Below are 19,122 nucleotides of genomic sequence, written 5' to 3'. Positions count from 1 at the left end.
CCATTGGAGCTGATTAGTTACGAGTTATTAATAAGCCTTATGTCATTTGGCAGAAGCTGTAGATATAAAAGTAGTTGTAAATTTGGTTTAAGTACCAGATTAGGTACAAAGGTGCTATACGGCTTTAAGGGTTTTTGATACTATGGTATTGTCACTGTAGAGAAGATCTCTCTAAATGCAGTGTTTGAAAAGTAGATGTAATACAAAAAAGATTATTATGGTAAGGCATAACAAAAAATTAAGCTCAATGTGTGTGTAAAGATTCTCAGGGCGTTGTATAGCTTTATTTAGTGAGTCACTTAGATGTCAGGTACTAGGCTGAGATTTATGTGTATTACCTCATTTAATCCTAATAGCCTTATGAAATGTATACTGTTAATCCCCCTTTTCATATTTAAAAGATCTTGAAATTTAGAGAGGTTAACTAAACTTCTCAAAGTTTATACTGTTAGTAAATAGCAGATTATCATGTTAACTTTGACTACCTCAAGCTATGAATGCAATAGGTGTCACAGGCCAAATATTCTCATTCTTTACCTTCTCTTGAAACTATTCCTTATTGATATAAGGGATCGTGAGGAATGATCCCTTTGTGTATCAGCCTTCTCTGTATGTCATATAGCAAGACTGTGTTCACATTTATACTTTCTGTAGTCACTCAGCTAGTGACAGAGCAAAAAGCCAAACACATCTGTTCCTGGCAAGTATATTTTTCTACTAATGCCTTCCAAGGGGGTCTTGTACCTTTTTCGGCCTACTGCTGGTTCTGCTATTTTGTATGAGAATTGCATGGGTTTCTCTGACTGCTTTGACATACTTGCTTTCATCGACAGATTACGCTAATTGTGACTAGAGGCTGTAATAGTAGGGAGAGTGCTGCTTCTAGTGATATTTATTGAGCACTTGCAGGTGATACATTAGTCATTCCATCTGCAAAAACTAACTCAGTTCTCATTGAAACCTCTGAAGTAGATAACTACCATGTCTTTTTTACATTTGAGGACACTGCATCCTACAGTATTATGTGATTTGTCCAGAATTGTGTACATGGCTGGACCCAGAATCAAAACCAGGTCTTTCTGACTCTTTCCGGAATACCCAAATATCTGATTTTTTTTTTTTCACTAGTAGAGCTTGTTGGAATTATATTAAATTTTATGGTTCTCACGCTTTTATATAAAGCCAATAGGTTTTTTTCCTTGAGGTTTGTTGGCTGAGATTGGATGTTGGTCAGAAATAACTAGAGCCCAAATTATCTTTACCCCTCTTTCGTCTCTATATGTACTATGTATTCTAAACTTGATTGAAAAATATGAAATTTTTTTCTGACTCGATGGTGCTTTTTTCCCCACAGTTTGTTCATAAGAAATATGTTAATGGCTTAAGGAATCTACTCATTATTGAAAGTTGACAGCAGTTAGTTTGGGCTTTATTTCCCTCATTTCTAAAACAAAAGAATTTTTCTCTGAGTCAGTGCCTTTGACTGTCACCCCTACAGTAAGATTTATAATTTTACATAGGTGTTTTTGCATACATACCCACACAGAAAACTGAGAAATTTCACCAAACAGTACTTACCCTTGCTGTGTACAGTGCTGTTTATTTTATTTTTTTACTCTATTCCACTAAAAAAGTTCCATCACACCCATTAAGCTCATTTTTATATTCTAATGTATCTCAGCCCACAGTTTGAAAAACACTTATCTGGATTATTTCCAGGATTCTTTCTCCTTTCAACAAAATTATGTGTGGTGGTAATAATAGGTAATGTCTGTTGTGTACTTACTCTGTACTAGGTGCTGCATTAAGTGCTTTTTATATGTGTTGTTTGTATTAAACTTCCCTTAATATAAGTAGGGACTATTATTTTCATTTTACAGATGAAGAAACAACTTCTCATAGCTAGCAGGTGAGGGAGTCAGGATTTCCCAGACAGTTGATTATTGATCTTGTGTTCTTATCATTACTTTAACAGAAATTTATTGTTTTTAAAAGTTCAGGAACTATAATCTGAGTCTTAGAGCACCACAAGGTTGTATACTTCTGAGAGATTCCTCAGCCAACGTGTCAATTAACTCTTTCGTATCTAAGCTTATTAAATTTCAGCTTTGCTCTAGATCCAGTTAAGGACTTAGTATATTACCTCTAACTTACTGCTTGGCTGGACATAGCACTCTACCTCTATGTCACTTATTTTTTGTTATTAAAAAAATCTTTGGGTTCAGTCCCTCCATAACAGTTACATATTGGTATACTTTCTTATTTGGATCTACATGCATACATATATGTGTATATATAAAACTTTTTTTATAGTCTATCGTCTTTAATGTCTGTGTGCTATTCATTCCTCCAGGATAATGTATTATAGTATTAATGAAATAATTCCTTTATTGTTAGGTAGTTATTGGAAAGAACTTGAGCTTTGGGTAGTGGTGGACCACAGATTAAATTTACCACCTAATTAGCTTTATGATTTTGAGCAGATTCTTAAGCTTTTATGCCTCAGTGTTCTCATCTGTAAAATGGAATTATAATATCTAACTACCACAAAGGCTATTAGTGTTTCTATTTAAACAGGTAGTGTCAGTGCACATAATTACAGTTAAGATATATCAATTTCAACATAATTTCTGGGTCTCTATATCCAATGAAGGTATTGATCTAGATATCTGGGAACCTTTTTGCCTTGCGAAAGGTAGGGACTGATGAATTTGTACTTTGAAGAAGTCAATAAAATATTAGTAACATTCATTGAGCTTTTAAAAGGTGATTTTTTAAACCTCCAGATTTGAAACTTCCTCTACCTGCCTATAGTGTTGTTTTTCTTTATAAATTATATCAAATACAGATTTTTAGCTTTAAGATTTAAGAAAGGCATTTGTAAAGGAAAGTAAAGAACATCTAAAAAGAAACTTAAATGTGATAGAAACATCGCAGTGCTCGCAAGTTAGAGGTGTTTTAAGGGTCGTCATCTCTAAAGCACTGAAACACGGCTCTGCCTCCCCTATGTACCAGTCACTGAGCTTGACACTTCCTAAGCGCCCAGAAATTTGTTAAATTAATGAAAAATGATCCAAAACTGCATTTCTACCTCCTCACCTGCCACTTCTTTACCAGCTGGACTTTGAAATCACTTTCAAAAGCTGGTATCTGTTCAGCCACCTAATAGTCAAACCAAACAAGGTTTGGTTTGCACCTCTTACCACATTTGACCATGCCAAATGCCTTTAATTTCTGGTATTTGTCCTCGTATTATTCATTTGTGCAACCCCTTTCTCTATACCACAGTGGCATTTTTTATATACCCTCGGTTATATGTTCTTGGCTTTCTTCTTACTACAAATTTCTTCTCATGCATACTCCTGGCTTTGACTCTTTTTTCTAGCCTGGACCTTTTCTGTGTTCAAGATCCATTTTCTCATGTCTGCCTGAATTTCAGTAGGCATCCCAAATTAAATTCAGTATGTTTAGTCATTATCCCTGAGTCAATACTATACATATATATATATATATATGGCACAGATGCCTGCTTGATATTTTGATATTTCCCCATCATAGTTAATGGTTCTCATATGTATTTAATCCATAAGCAGCATTGTATTAAGGATATGAATGTGCTATTAGGCACTGTGAACCTATTATAGGGGCGCCTGGGGTATCTCAGTTGGTTAAGCAGCTGCCTCAGGTCCCAGGGTCCTGGAATCGAGCCCCCATGTCAGGCTCCCTGATCTGCAGGGAGCCTGCTTCTCCCTCTCCCTCTGCCTGCCAGTGCCCCTGCTTGTGCTCACTCTCTCTGTCAAATAAATAAATAAAATCTTAAAAAAAAAGGAATTGTGAACTATAAAATCTACAAATTATAGTTTCAAGCCCATTCCCTGGGCATCATCCAAAACAGATGTAAGTAACCCTTTTGAGTATCATCTCAAACAGGTGGAAGAGAATCTGTGTTAAGTTGTTAGTATGATTTTTTTTTCTCCCATGTTTTTATTTATTTATTTATTTTAAAGATTTTATTTATTTATTTGAGACGGAGAGAATGAGAGACAGAGAGCATGAGAGGGAGGAGGGTCAGAGGGAGAAGCAGACTCCCTGCCAAGCAGGGAGCCCGATGCGGGACTTGATCCCGGGACTCCAGGATCATGACCTGAGCCGAAGGCAGTCGCTTAACCAACTGAGCCACCCAGGCGCCCCTCCCATGTTTTTATTTAAATTCTAGTTAACACATATGGTAAAATGGGTTTCAGGTGTAGAATTTAGTGATTCCACACTTCCATATAACACCTAGTGCTCATCACAACAAGTGCCCTCTTTAATACTCATCACCCATTTAACCCATCCCCCTCCCACCTCCCTCCAGTTGTTAATATGATTAAATAAAATTATATACCACTAGATTTAATTCTTCCTTACACATCGTAGGCCCTCAGATGTTGATTCCCTCCTCTCTTCCCAAGTGATCCTTTCTTCATGAAATGTTTAATACCCTTTTTACTGTCTCTTAGATAATAGTACTTGAGGGTTCTCTTGCTGGTATTTTGCATGAATGGTTATACTGCTATATGATATAGGCTGTATTTTAATTTTTTTAACAAGTTGTGATTTAAATACAGACTGGAGTATTTTATCCGATGATACATTGGTCTGTTTTGTGTGCTCAGTTGGCTGAGGTTTTTTAATATGGCAGGTTGCCTCCTGCCTCTTGAAGTAATCAAGAAGTGCTATTTGATACATTAAATGAATAGTTTTTGCTTAGGCTTCATGAAAATATGATTCTCTAAGCTTTTAATGACCAGGGAAATAGTTCTCACTGTTGTTCATTCTTAAAGATCATGTATAAACTTTTTTGCATCCCCTTTCTCTACATTAAGGTACAGAGAAGGAAATAGAACAAGTAAGTCTTAATAAATTAAAAACAAGTCTTAATAAATTTTATAACATAAATGGTAATATATCCTAAATGCATGCTATATATTTCATGCAGTGTTTACATTTTTAGAATTTGTATTTGTAATATTTTAAATTGTTTTTTCATTTCCCATCAGTTTATATAATCTCAGATTACTGTCTCCTTTCTAATTGTTTTCTGTTAATGAGCATTTATTCTCAAGGATAATTTTTATTACATTGGTAAAGAAATAATAAAGAATCATGACGCTCTTTAGAGAATCACATTTTTAAAAAACAAATTCCTTTGTTAGTATCTGTGTTTCTCCCTTTTTTTTTTTAAATCTTAATATTACCTATGGAAGAATTCTACCTTTCTCTGCTTAAACCAGAGTATCTGGTTCTTGTATTGATTATCTCTGGCGTTCCATGCCTTTTCTAATATTACTGTTACTGTTATCTATAGTCCCATTGTGTCTGTAGTTGTGTGAAAAGCTGTGAAAATTCTCTGAATTTTTAGGATATGTTGCCAAATAGGGCTGTTTACCCTGTGAAAAAAGACTTTTGTACTTAGGTTAGCTTCTTAGTGATCTAGTAAAGATCTGTGTCTTAGAGATTACATATTTGGAGTATCAACATTATTTGGAAAGAAATGGAAATATTCATATAAAGCCCCGAAACTTAATTATTTCACAGTATCTTTTTAGGGGTGCCTGGGTGGCACAGTTGGTTAAGCATCCGACTCTTGATCTCAGCTAGGTCTGGATCTCAGAGTGGTGAGTTCAAGCCACACTGCATTGGGCTCCATGTTGGGGGTGGAGCCTACTTAAAAAAAAACCCACAAATTATCTTTTTAGAAGTCCTAGGGTGAGTATGTGCCCGTGATTAAACGAAATGCAAACGGGCACCTGGGTGGCTCAGTTGGTTGAGTTTCTGACTCTTGGTTTAGGCTCAGGTCATGATCTCAGGGTCCTGGGATGGAGCCCCCACATGGGCTTCCCGCTCAGCCAGGAGTCTGCTGGTCTCCCTCGGCCCCCCTCACCCACCCTGTGAGCACACAAGTGCTCTCTCTCAAATAAATCTTTTTTTTTTTTTAACCAAAACAAAAACAAAAAAGAGAAGAATTTAAGAAGCTAAATATAAGCTTCTTAATGTCAGGATTTTATCTTTGTAACTCTCTATGGGCTTTCGTTATGTCTTGGTTGGATTTAAACTTTGGAAGAAGTATGCATGTGTGGTTAAATCTCATGGGGAGCACCTGATTGTTGGATTTACTGTCATGAGATGTGTTAAATATGGTGCCATTTTTGTGCCTGACTAAATCAAGAAGTTGTGAATTCCAGCATTTTAAATTTCTTGCCTAATTTAATAAATCTTTCTCCAAATGACCCTTAGAATTATTTGAAGTTCTCCAAAATCTCAGTGAGGTTTGCATTAAATACTGAGTCATACTATTGCTACTTTCGGTCCAGAAACCCCTGGTATGTTTGCATTCAAATTATTTTTGAATTCTTCAGTAAAATTTTAGTTTTTTCAGTTACAGGTTTTGTAAATTTCTTAATGTTTTTTCTTTTTTTTTCTTTTTTGCTATTTTTAATATCTTTTCCTATTGTATTTTCTTGGTAGTGATGCAGGTATATAGGAAAGTGCTTGGATTTTCTTTACTAGCTGAATTGTTCAACTTAGTTCCAAAAGTTTGTTATTCTTTTAGTTAATAAATTGCACTATCTTTGTGGAACTGGGGGGAATTGACCTCTAACTTAATTTTTAAATTATTTTTGTTTTTTAAGCTCTTTTCACTTATGGATATGAAACCTCCCATCTCTCGAGCCAAGATGATTCTTATCACTAAAGCTGCTATTAAAGCTATTAAGGTAAGAATAAAATAAATATATTTAATTCAAAAAATGTTTTTGAGATTTTGAAAATATTGTTAAACATGAGAATTCATCGTATTAGTTTAGGCCTGAATCAGAGAGCACTAACTTTTGCTGAAGATACATGTTAATACAGTACAGTATATTTGAACTGTAACATATTATTTCAAAACCTGCTTTTTTCCTTTTTTGTTGTTGTTTAGTATCTCCACTTTATATTTTTCCAGCTTTGTTGAGGTATAATTGACAAAATTGAATGTATTTAAAAATATAATAGAACATGATGGTTTGATACACATACACATTATGAAATGATTAACACAGTCAAGCTAATTAATTAGCACACCTATTGCCTCACATAGTTGCCAATTTGTGTGTGTGTGTGTATCAGAAAGTTGAATTAACAGAAGTAGAGAGTTGAATAAAAGGAGTTTTTTTCTTTGTTGTAGTTATTTATTTTTTTTATTTGAGAGAGAGAGGGAGAGAGACCTAGAGAGCACGAGCAGGAGGAGGGGCAAAGGGAGAGGGAGAAGCAGACTCTCTGCTGAGTAGGGGGCCTGACGTGGGACTCCATCCCAGGACCCTGGGATCGTGACCCGAGCCAAAGGCAACACTTAACTGACTGAGCCACTCAGGCACCCTGTTTTAGTTAATTCTTTTCGTAAGTCAGCTGAGTATTAAATAGCTTCATACTTTTATTAAAAAGAAGGAAAAAAAACCAACTCAGACTTCATGAAGTGAAATGTTTTCAAGATCACACCTAAATAGCAGAGTCTCTTTAGAAACTGCATTATTTAGTTCCAGTTCCGCTGTACTTATCGGTCTCATAAAGTTGCCTGAATACACTACTTTATTAATGTTTATTGATTAAAAATCTAAGAAAAGGACCTTCTTTTTGGGGGGATTTTTGTAGTTTCTGTTTTAGTTAATTCACTTCTGATTTATGATCACTTTTTGACTGGGGATTATTTGTCATGGTTCATTCAATATTTTGAGAATTCAGATTGCAATTTTAAGGTTTTAAGTATTTTCTAATTACATTACTGAATATGTAGAAATAAGTAAACTGTACAGTAATTTTCTTTTAATTCTTTTCAGCTTTATAAGCATGTAGTTCAAATAGTAGAAAAGTTCATCAAAAAGGTAACTATCCATTTCATTATTACATCATTTTAGTTATGATTAGTATTTGTAATTTACTTTGTAAATTGTAATTTGGATGCTTGCTTCTAAGGCTGTTCTACAAAAAAAGTTGTCACTAGGTGTTCTTGTTAGTCTTTTGAGTTTGTTTTTAACAAAACAAAAATCTATAGCAATACTGTTGATTGAGTGCTTAGTATGAGGTAGACACTCAACAAGTTTCCTGTGTACTCAACACGATTCTTGCCCGAGTTTGATGTCTTTCCCGTGCCATTTGCCCTGTCTACTTTGTTGACATTTAACTCATCTTGAAGTATTTCAAGTGAAATCACTTTGTAAAGTTATTCCGGATTTTCCCTGCTGCTATCATAATTAAATCATCTTTCAGTTTTACAGTTGTATCTGGTTTTATAACCATGTGATTAGCACACATCTGTCTCACCAGAGGACTAAGAACAGAGACTTAGACATCTCTATCTTCTCCCCCAACCTGGAGCTGTGCCTTGTAGTACATACCAGTAAATGTGTGTGAATGTCTTTGATCCATGGCCTTTGAATACTAGATGAGAGATAGGAGTTAGAACCCCAACAGACCAAAAAAAGGTCAGTAGAAGTTTTTATAGTAGCAAATCAAAGTACAAATAAGTAAAATGGAAAAAAATTAAAATTACCTACATGCTATCACCCCAAATTACTATATTTATATTTAGATCTACTCATTTTTTATTATGTACATGTACATTCATAAAAAAGAAACTGGTGACTGATAACCTGCTTTTCCCACTGAATTTATCATAAAATGTCTGCAAAAAAGTATTCCATTGCTTGATTGTTTCCACATTTACTCAGTTCCTTTTGGACATTTCACTTCAGTGGCTGGCCTTAAGGAAAAAATTAGATGCATCTTAATGGTTTTCCTTACAATAAATTTCTAGATGTAGAATTGTTGGATCAAATAAGGCTTTGCTTTTATTGCTAAATCATCATCGATAAAGGTTGTACCACCAGAAATATATATAGGTGTATGTTTCTCTTTTCTTCTTGTTAATCATTACTGATAGGCCAGAAATGTGACCTCTCCTTAGTTTTTCTTTTCTCTGGTACTCTACTTTAGTAGAATTAAAATTGATGTTAAAATTATCTTTTTGATGACTTTAAAAGGTAGAAATTATTTTTTTAAGTAGGATGAATTGGAGTAGAGAGTATCATAATAAGTGGATTAGTGTGCAAGTGGCTTAGGGATTGGTAAAGTAATGTTGATTCTGGGAAATTGTGGGGAGGTAGAGGGATCAGAGGAAAGTAAAATACTGGGGGTCTGAAGTATCAAGAGAAGTGGTAGTTCTGTACATGCCTGTGGGAAATTTGACATGCTAGCCAATAAGAGAGCTAAACATTCAAGCGGTTTCTAAATAGAAACAATCACTGGATAATACAGAGTTTTATAAAAGGGAGATTAATGTCAAATTGTGATTTTGCTTTTCTTCTATTAACTTTGCATCTTTATCTTTGTAGTGTAAACCAGAGTACAAGGTTCCAGGATTATATGTAATCGACTCAATTGTGCGACAGTCTCGTCATCAGTTTGGAACCGATAAAGATGTTTTTGGGCCAAGATTCTCTAAAAACATAACCGCCACATTCCAATATTTGTATCTTTGTCCATCTGAAGATAAGGTATAGTTAATTTTTAAATTAAAACTTGTATCATTTCTATATTTAAATCTATTTAAATGTATATTATATATTTGAAAGAGAATTATATGGGGATCTCTGTGAACTTGAAACAAAACCCAATGTTTTCTGTTGTGGCCATCTCATGTTTATATATTTTCTTGTGAAATTCTTCTGGAATGTTGTACTGTTGAAAAAGGAGTTGGAAAGATTTACTTGTAGTTGAGTGATAAATTCTGCCATAGAAAAAGGCAGTACTCATCTCATACTGTTGCTTATTCCAGAAAGAAGGGACCAATAATTGATGGCTTTCCCCAGCATTTTAAGAGGCTGGAGCATAAATGATATTCATTAGCAATCAGACTACAGTATTTAATTCCTTATATTTATAGCTGATTTTACTATGTACTATAAAAAGGTAGAAGAACATTACAGACATAATAACTGGACTCCCAGTAGGTGGGAGAAGTATACTACTAAATCTACTCAGAAGAATGAAGATATTTACAGTAAACAGTATATAAATTTGAGTGTTGTGGATTCTGTATATTCTTGGAGGAGTGTTCTTGTGGGAAAAATAAACAAGAGAAAAGATCATTTCTTGAGTAGGACATGAGTTATTTTTCTTATGAATAACACATCTCTGGATCTCCATCATATTTACTAGGCCATAAAACGACTTACCTATCAGTTACAGACCAGTTTCTTAAATATTTTAACTGTTAATATCATCCTGAAGAAATTCTTCTTCACTTCATTTACTTTTCTAAGACGATTACTTTTTTTGTCAGTGATGGTGTTTCTTTGTGATCATAAATATAATGAAAATGTGAAATACATTTTTTGTTATATTTGTTTTGATTATCTAGGTTATATTTCTTTTTTGTTTCTTCCCCCTTTTCTCCCCCTTCTTTGTTCTTTATTCTAGTTTGTACTACTGAAGAAAGGCTGATTAGGGTAGTTTTAACCAGGTCGTAATTCTAAAGATAAATGTTTTTTTCTGTTTATAAAACGCTTAGAGATTTATTTCTTTATTTATGCAAATATTTATTGTATATTCATGTTTTGTTACACATAACAGAGTAAAATAGTTCGTGTGCTGAACCTTTGGCAAAAAAATGGAGTATTCAAAATTGAAATTATTCAGCCTCTTTTGGATATGGCTGCAGGAACCAGTAATGCCGCCCCAGTAGCAGAAAATGTTACTAATAATGAAGGTATGGCCAAGTGTATCTGTGAACGTAGAAAATGGTATAACTTTTGTGCATGAGAAGTGTGGAGTCTGTTTATATTGGTGGACCTTTTCCATAAGAAAGACATTTGAATTTACATCTTGGAAGATAACGGTTTTCTTTCCACAGCTCTTTCATGTATTTGCTATAGTACAGAGTCTAGTACCACGATCTTTATTTTAGTAAAAAAGCTTAATGGAGTTGAAAAAGGGAAATTTGAAGATTAAAGTTTTCGTAGGTCTTAATGACCTTTTCTTTTTTAGGTTCACCTCCACCTCCAGTTAAAGTTTCTTCTGAACCACCCCAAGCCACTACAAACTCTGTACCAACTGTACCACAGTTGCCTAGCTCTGATGCTTTTGCTGCTGTGGCCCAACTGTTTCAGACAACTCAAGGTCAACAGGTAAACTGCCTATCTCAAGATTAAATTCCTTGCAGTTAGGTACTTTTGTCAGTTTTTATTTTCCATTCCTAATGAATGAGCACATTCAAGGGAGGAAATATTTCTACTTTTCACCTAGAAAAGCCTTTACTGGGCAGGTAATGTCATAGGGCTCACAGGGGAAATGTGGGAAAGGTGAGAAATAAGGGAGCCATACACTGAGCAATAGCAATACCCCTGTGAATAGGATTTCAGAACTGGTGACTGGTTGGTATTGTTGCTCATGATTCTAGCATTTCGGATTAACTTCAAAATTATTTGTATTGGAGATGATTTTTACATTTTTCTAGAAAACATTTCTTTACCTTGTTCACAGTTCAGTGTATTTTCTCTTAGTGACCATCATTTTCTGCCCGTTGGGGTATCAGCATACATGTTTAACTTTAAATGACACACATTGTATCCCTGGTATTTACAACAGACTTAACCTTTACCAAAAGGTGTGTTCTTTTTCCAGTTTACTTTGTGCCTGTGCTATTTTGAGTCACCTTTAAGTTTTTTGTTTTTTGTTTTTTCAGTAAATCAACCTTTGATACTATGATTATACTTTGTTATGTGGTTTATCAGTTTTCCCATTCTTTAAGCTTCAGCAGATCCTTCAGACTTTTCAGCAGCCTCCAAAACCACAGTCTCCGGCTCTTGACAATGCCGTGATGGCTCAGGTCCAGGCTATCACAGCTCAGTTAAAGACAGCTCCTGCACAGCCACCTGAACAAAAAGCTGCTTTCCCCCAGCCTGAGCAAAAAACTACATTTGACAAGGTAGGCCAGCTTCTCTTACATAACCCACCTTAACTGTTTATACCACTCAGTTTAGGATATGGAAGTTACTTCTTCTCTACTCACTCTTCGGGATTGTTCATTTTGTTGTTTTGTGGTTTAAGGGATTTTTCCCCTTGACAGCAAAACATTGATTATTTTTCCTGGTTATAAGTGTATAATATATACTCATTGCAAAAATTTTCAGTAAATAGGAAGTAGAAAAGTAAACAGGAGAACTTTCACCATTAACCCCCATACTTGGAGATAGCTACTGTAAATGTTTGCTGTGTCTCTCTTCTGAACTAATTTCCTGTGGATATATTTTTCTTTATTTGGTCATGATATGTATATATATTATACATAATACATGTATGTTTTATGCATAATATATAAATACATATACACAGTTTTTAACTTGCTGGTTTTGATCCTAATCCTCTTGTCGGTTGTCATTGTTAAGGTTAATAGATTTAGATCTACCTTTTTTTTTAAAAGATTGATTGATGGATTGATTTGACAGAGAGGGAACACAAGCAGGAGGAGTGGGAGAGAGAGAAGCAGGCCTCCTGCTGAGCAGGGAGCCTGATGCGGGGCTCAGTCCCAGGACCCTGGGATCATGACCTGAGCCGAAGGCAGACGCTTAACGACTGAGCCACCCAGGCGCCCTTAGATCTACATTTTTACTGAGAGCTTATTATGAGGAGTATTCCATTACATGTACACATCACAGTTTAGCCATTCCCCTGTTGACAGACATTTAAGTTACCTTTTGCTTTTTGCTTTTAGAACTTAGTTACCATCTGTATAACTTGAGGGTTTTGTTGGTTCCGTGTCTTCCAACTGCTCTCTTGTAGGCATGTTTAAGGAGCTGCAACTAAGGATATAGATGTGCTGGATTTGCAGAGCTCAGAGCTTCCTGTAGAAATGTTAACCCAGACAACTCTGTCTTAGCTGTTTTATGTCTTTTCTGTTCATTGGGTTTATGACTATATAAAATTGCATTTTTTCAGTCTCACTGCCAAAAATACAAAAGTTTGAAAACCCTAGAACTAAGTGAAGTCTTTTAGCTTAATCATCTCTAAAATGTTTTATTCTTTCCAGATTTTAATTTTAAGATACAATTTTATTGCTGGTAGTCCAAATTAAGAATCCATTTGGTAAATACTAGTTGTCATTATATCTTAGTGATTTATGAACAACTACTGATTGAAAGAAGTTTGGATAAAATTTCGAGTCGAAAAGGAGTATGTGCTTATAGGGGAAAAAAAACACAATACAGGAAGTTCTAAAGTAAAAAGGGAAGCAGTTACCTGCTTGGAACAGATTTGTGTATGTTCTTTCAGAGTTTAGGAAAACTCCCTACGTACGTATTTTTTTAATTTTATATTTTCTTTTGGTAGTTTTATACTTTTGTTTTTTATGTTTGTCTCTTCATTCCATCTGGAGCCTATTTTAGAATATGGTTCAAGAGAGTTGAATCTTGAACTTTTTGGAAATAGCCAATTCTCACTCACTATTTTTGTCATACATTGAATTCTGAATTCTCATTTGTTTCTGTGTCTATTTGTGGACATTTGGACTCTGTTGTGCCCCACTAATATAATTATTTCTGCATCGTAACAATTTAAATGCTTGCAGTTTATGCACTATATTCTGTATTTCATTTCCAAGTATTAGACGCGCGCGCGCGCACAAAGGAAAACGGGAGAGGGAGAGATTGGTTGATTTTTAAGGAATTGTTTGACACAGTTGTGGAGGCTGGCAGATTTGAAATTTGTAGGGCAGAAAGCAGGCTGGAAATTTAGGTAAGAGTTAATGTTGCAGTTCTGCGTCTGAATTCTACAGGGTAAGGTTTCTATGTTGCTGTCTTGAGAATTCCTTCTTCAGGAAACCTAAGTTCTTACCCTTATGGCCTTGGCTGAGTGGTTGAGGCCCACCCATGTTATGGAGGATATTTCTTTATTCAAATTCTATTAATTTAAATGTTAATCACATTTTTAAAAGACCTTCACAGGAACATATAGATGACTATTTGACCAAACAACTGGGCACTGTAACCTAGCCAAATTGATACAATTAAATATCACAGCATACTTTTCAAGATGAACTTTAACATAAATTTTAGAATTTATAGGTTAATTAAGAAGTACCAAGAGCTTTACACAGAATCTCTATTAAAATCCCTTTTTATACAAGTCTCATACATTTATTACATCATTTATTCCTAAGATATTTAGTCATTTTTCCTGTTTGCTGCTTTTATCTTTTAAATGATTATGATACTAAACAGTTGGTTCTCTCAGATTTCTGGGTAGCTATTAAATTTGACATTTCCTCTTCAATGTCTGCCTGTTTCTTTTTCTTATTGTACTGGTGTCTAGGACTTCAAAAAATGTTGAATAACAGTAATGCTAATGGAATCCTTTTTTGTTGCTGTTAATTTGAATTGTAATTCCTCTAGTGTTTTACCTCAAGTGAGTTGGTTGGTCAGTGTTTGTCAGTTATATGAAGTTTAGGGAAAAAATTCTGCACTTTTCCTTTGACTAAAATTCTGTTTTAAGCTAGTAGAACAGCTTGACTGGGAACAATTCATTCGAGCTGCTTCATAGATCTTCAGTTTCCTAAAAAGCAACAAAAATATCTTTTTGGATCTCAGTTTAATTTTTTAATTTCTTCAAATCATTTTCCAAAGCAATAGGTATAAATCTTAAAACTTTAAAGAACATACCTACATGTGAAAAACAGCAAAGACAGAGGTTTTGTTTTTTGTAGACAATCTAGACCTGAGTTTTAATTTTGACTCCCATCACTGACTCTGTCTTGATTCTGAGTCGCTTAAATATTCAGTGTGCAGCACTGTAAAATAGTGATGGCGGTGCCTAGGCTTTACTGTTGCTGTGAGGGTTAGATACGCTAACGTGTGTGAGGCAACAAGGTGTCTGGGTCATAATTAGATCGCTCACTTACTATAAGAACTTTTAATGACATGGCCTAGGATTACAAAGAAACTGTGTTGTCCAAGAAGGGGACTTCCCTTCTTAATTTAGAGATCTCTTGTCCAGTAAAGTAGAACCATAATTTCTAGGCAGAACTACCACAGAACAACACAAGTTTAGGAATTTGAAGTTGAAAATCCATGACCAGAATGGGCACAGCTTGAGGGAAAAGACTGCTTATTAAATGTCAGAGACTGAGAGATTTGAAGTCAAAAAGAACAGTGTCCACATCCCAGTTCTACCATTTGCTGGCTGTGCAGTCTTAGTAATGTTTCTTAATCACCTGGGCCGATATTTAAACAGAGTAGGTAGTAGTAGAAGTAGTAGGTGTGGTGTTACCTTCCTTCCTGTTGTTTTTTTTTTTTTTTAAGATTTTATTTATTTCACACAGAGACAGCCAGAGAGGGAACACAAGCGGGGGGATGGGAGAGGGAGAAGCAGGTGCCCCCCGTGGAGCAGGAAGCCCGATGCGGGGCTCGATCCCAGGACCCTGGGACCACGACCCAAGCCGAAGGTAGACACTTACGGACAGAGCCACCCAGGCGCCCCCCTTCCTTTCTGAACAGATGTCATCTTATTTTTAAATGGCTCTTCTAGGCATGTGATCTTGTGAAGTGTTGAGCTCCCTCCCTCCTTCCCTTCCATGTTTCTGGTAATCTGACATGAGCTGTGAAGTTTTAAGGAAGAAGCTAGTGCCCAGGTAGTAAGTTCTTTATGGCCCTGTCTATACCATTCTCTTTTTTCTTTGTCATATTAGTATGTTTTTGAGCAAGCAGCATATGGACATTTTTCTTTAGGCATTTATAGTGATTGGATAAGGCAGTCTTGGTACATTTTACAGTTAACTGAAAATGTACACCCATTTTCATGTGTGCAAAGTTCTAAAAGTTTTGAGTGAGTATTTTAATATTTATATTGCTAAATTAACTCTAAAATAAGCATATAGAAAATAGAAAGAAAACACTGCATTTGTAATTGGTGAAGAAAAGCAGAGTAAATTCTTTTTCTTTTTTTTTTTTTTTTTAAGAATTTATTTATTTGACAGAGAGCGAGAGAGGGAACACAAGCAGGGGGAGTGGGAGAGGGAGAAGCAGGCTTCCCACTGAGCAGAGAGCCCGATGCGGGGCTTGATCCCAGGACCCTGAGATCATGACCTGAGCCGAAGGCAGATGCTTAACGACTGAGCCACCCAGGCGCCCCAAAAATTCTTTTTCAGATGGCATTTGTGTGGCAGTGGTTTGTCTGTGAACCAGGATCCTAAGGGGCGGGTGGGAAGGTGAAACGGTAGGTACCTGTCAGTGCTGGCATCGTAGATGATAGGAAACGTCTGTTGTTTTTACCAAGTCTTTTGTGTAGTATATCCCAATCCCAATTTTAAAATGGAATGTTCACGTACCTATTCCAGAAGCTCCTTGATAGATTTGATTATGATGATGAGCCAGAAGCTGTGGAAGAAGCAAAGAAGGAAGATGCCGCTGCCGCCGCCGCCGCCACCGCCACCACCACCACCCCTGCTGTGGCTGTTGCGCCTCCAGCGCCCGCTGCCGCCTCCGCCGCGCCCGCCGCCGCACCTGCCGCTTCCCCTCCACAGGCACCCTTGTAAGTTTCTTTCCCGCGCTCCTCGGTGGGTACAGTTGCACATCATTATAAGGCATGAGACAAGTACAGTTGATCCTTGGCATAGCGTGATGATTAGGTAGGGGTGTCCACCTGCCCAGAGTCCAAAATCTGCGTTATAACTTGCCTCCCCCAAAACTTTTATATAGCCTACTCTTCACCAGAAGCCGAACCTGTACACATAGTTTGTATGTTATATGTATTATATGCTATGTTCTTCAGATGAAGTAAGCTAGAGAAAAAACAATGTTAAGAAAATCATAAGAGAAAATATGTTTACAGTACTATACTGTAGCCAAAAAACTGTATGTGGACTCACAGTTGAAACCCATGTTGTTCAAGGGTCAACTATAACTTTAGTAACAAAATCATTTTTCATATGGTCACTGTTTTTTAAAATTAGGATATTTAGGATTTTCTTTTGAAAGGGGCGGGGATCCTATCAGATTTACAGTTAAAAATGGCTTTTATGTTAGGAATAATGCTGAATGTATAAATTAATATAGGCAAGTACATGATTCAGTAAGATATTAATTATTAATGACTCCTGAACAACATTCTTAATGTTTCTGTAGTATAAACGTAGCTTAGAATCATGTGTGTTTTTGAATGGATAAAATAAAGATTGTTCATCTTTATTTAGTGGGTTTCCTGGGGATGGCATGCAGCAGCCAGCATATACGCAACATCAAAATATGGATCAGTTTCAACCTCGAATGATGACAATGCAGCAGGATCCAGTGCACCATCAGGTATATACGTTTTTCTTGCGCTGAGTTTTAGTATGTGAAGATCTGTTCATTAGAGCATATGGATTGCACTTCACAGACCACTATTACTTAGCTGTGTGGCTGACTAGTACTGCAGCTGCAATCAAAGCTATTGAGCATATAATTGACTTGGGTTGTTTTTTTAAAAAGCTTTAATTAAAACAAGCATACTAAATATTACATGCTTATAATTTAATAATAGGTATTTTTGTTAAAATCGTTTAGAGGGAGATTATAGCTCTGTTTCAGGGACCTGGCCTGCTTAGTGGTGCAGCTCTTTCCCTTATGAGGAGCTTTTTTGGGTAAATGTTGTTTGAGATGCTTTAGAGCATTTTTAGTCTCAGCCTTCAGGAGTATAGTTTGAAATCTTCAGTGAAAGGAACATAGCAGTCTGGAAAATTGCAAGAAGTTAGTAGGGATTTGTTTATTGGGTTTATTTTTGCAAATCCTTTATTCAGAGTTTCCTAAACTTTATTGCACAGCTAAGTTACAGAGGTAGGGATCTAATGCTAAAGTCAGATCTAAAGAATCTATTTTTTTTAAAAGTGTATAGATTCTGTTTTATAACCAGCCTCGGGAAATACTACTTCATATCCTTGGTTTAGAAAGGTTTCTAAGAAATCTCTTTAGAGTATGTTCATTTTCTTATGTGTATCTGTAATTTGCTAATATTAGAAATTGATACTGTGATTTTAATGACTAATTGATAAGCTTGTTTAAAATATGAAGAAAACCTGTGGACTTATTTCCAAATGTTTAACAGTTACTGAAAGTTTATAAATAAATTAGAAGGAGTACTTCTTTGTGATGTTATAATTGCACTTTTTTTTTTTTTAAAGATTTTATTTATTTGAGGGCACACAAGTGGAGGAGAGGGAGAAGGAGAAGCAGGCTCCCCGATGAGCAGGAAGCCTGATATGGGTGGGGCTTGATCCCAGAACCCTGGGATCATGACCTGAGCCACAGGCAGATACTTAACCAACTGAGTCACCCAGGCTATTATACTTTAGCATTGTTGGTATAGGAATGGCACATGCAGAAATATGTTACATTGTGGTTTACTCTCATTGCTATTATGGTATTTTAAACCCTAAAAGTAAGGATGTTAGTTGAAATTCCCCTTGGAGTAAATTTTTAAAAAGTGAACCTGTACGTCAATGCTATAATTGCCTTTGAAGTTGAAGGGAGACAGTTTGCAGTACAGTACCTCTCTGACTTCTAAGTTTATTCTGTCACATTGTTCCCCATATAAATGAAATTAATGTCTTTAAGTATATAAAGTCAAGCCTGTGCCTTCATAATTTTAAAAATGAGTTCTAGAATTTTTAATCTATATACTTGGATATGTAAAATTCTTCAGATAAAATACCTATGGAAATTGTTTATCATTGTTAATTTCTTGAAGGTATTTTAGTTTTATATCAAGTAACTAAGGGTTTTCCGAATTATTTTTGGTAGCTGTTACTTAAAATCTACTCACATGCTTTCTTTAAAAACAAAAGGTTCCACTTCCTCCGAATGGACAGATGCCAGGATTTGGCCTTCTTCCTACACCTCCATTTCCTCCCATGGCTCAGTCTGTGATTCCTCCAACTCCACCCGTGCAGCAGCCTTTCCAAGCTTCTTTTCAGGCACAAAATGAACCACTTACCCAGAAGGCACATCAGGTAAAACTTTATTCTCAGATTGGTTATCTTTTTGGTTGCTTTGACTTATGTGCAGATTCCTGCCT

At 35.7% G+C, this 19,122-nt stretch overlaps 1 protein-coding gene across 2 annotated transcripts in view; it reads left to right on the top strand.

The window, feature by feature from the left end:
• Positions 1–19,122, top strand: part of SCAF4 (SR-related CTD associated factor 4) — a 57,886-nt gene that overhangs the window by 15,524 nt on the left and 23,240 nt on the right. For both annotated transcript variants that reach the window (XM_035017587.1, XM_035017586.1), the window contains exons 2-10: positions 6,675–6,758; positions 7,860–7,904; positions 9,414–9,575; positions 10,654–10,789; positions 11,068–11,207; positions 11,831–12,007; positions 16,409–16,602; positions 17,264–17,372; positions 18,893–19,057. In XM_035017587.1, coding sequence (XP_034873478.1) covers positions 6,675–6,758; positions 7,860–7,904; positions 9,414–9,575; positions 10,654–10,789; positions 11,068–11,207; positions 11,831–12,007; positions 16,409–16,602; positions 17,264–17,372; positions 18,893–19,057 — 1,212 coding nt within the window. The remainder of the gene's footprint in view (positions 1–6,674; positions 6,759–7,859; positions 7,905–9,413; positions 9,576–10,653; positions 10,790–11,067; positions 11,208–11,830; positions 12,008–16,408; positions 16,603–17,263; positions 17,373–18,892; positions 19,058–19,122) is intronic.

This window comes from Mirounga leonina, unplaced genomic scaffold, assembly GCF_011800145.1.
Source record: "Mirounga leonina isolate KUSES-001 unplaced genomic scaffold, KU_Mleo_1.0 Mir_172, whole genome shotgun sequence".
Lineage (NCBI taxonomy): Eukaryota > Metazoa > Chordata > Mammalia > Carnivora > Phocidae > Mirounga > Mirounga leonina.
The sequence above is the reverse complement of the archived record's forward strand: the minus strand, read 5'-3'. Positions and strand labels throughout refer to the sequence as shown.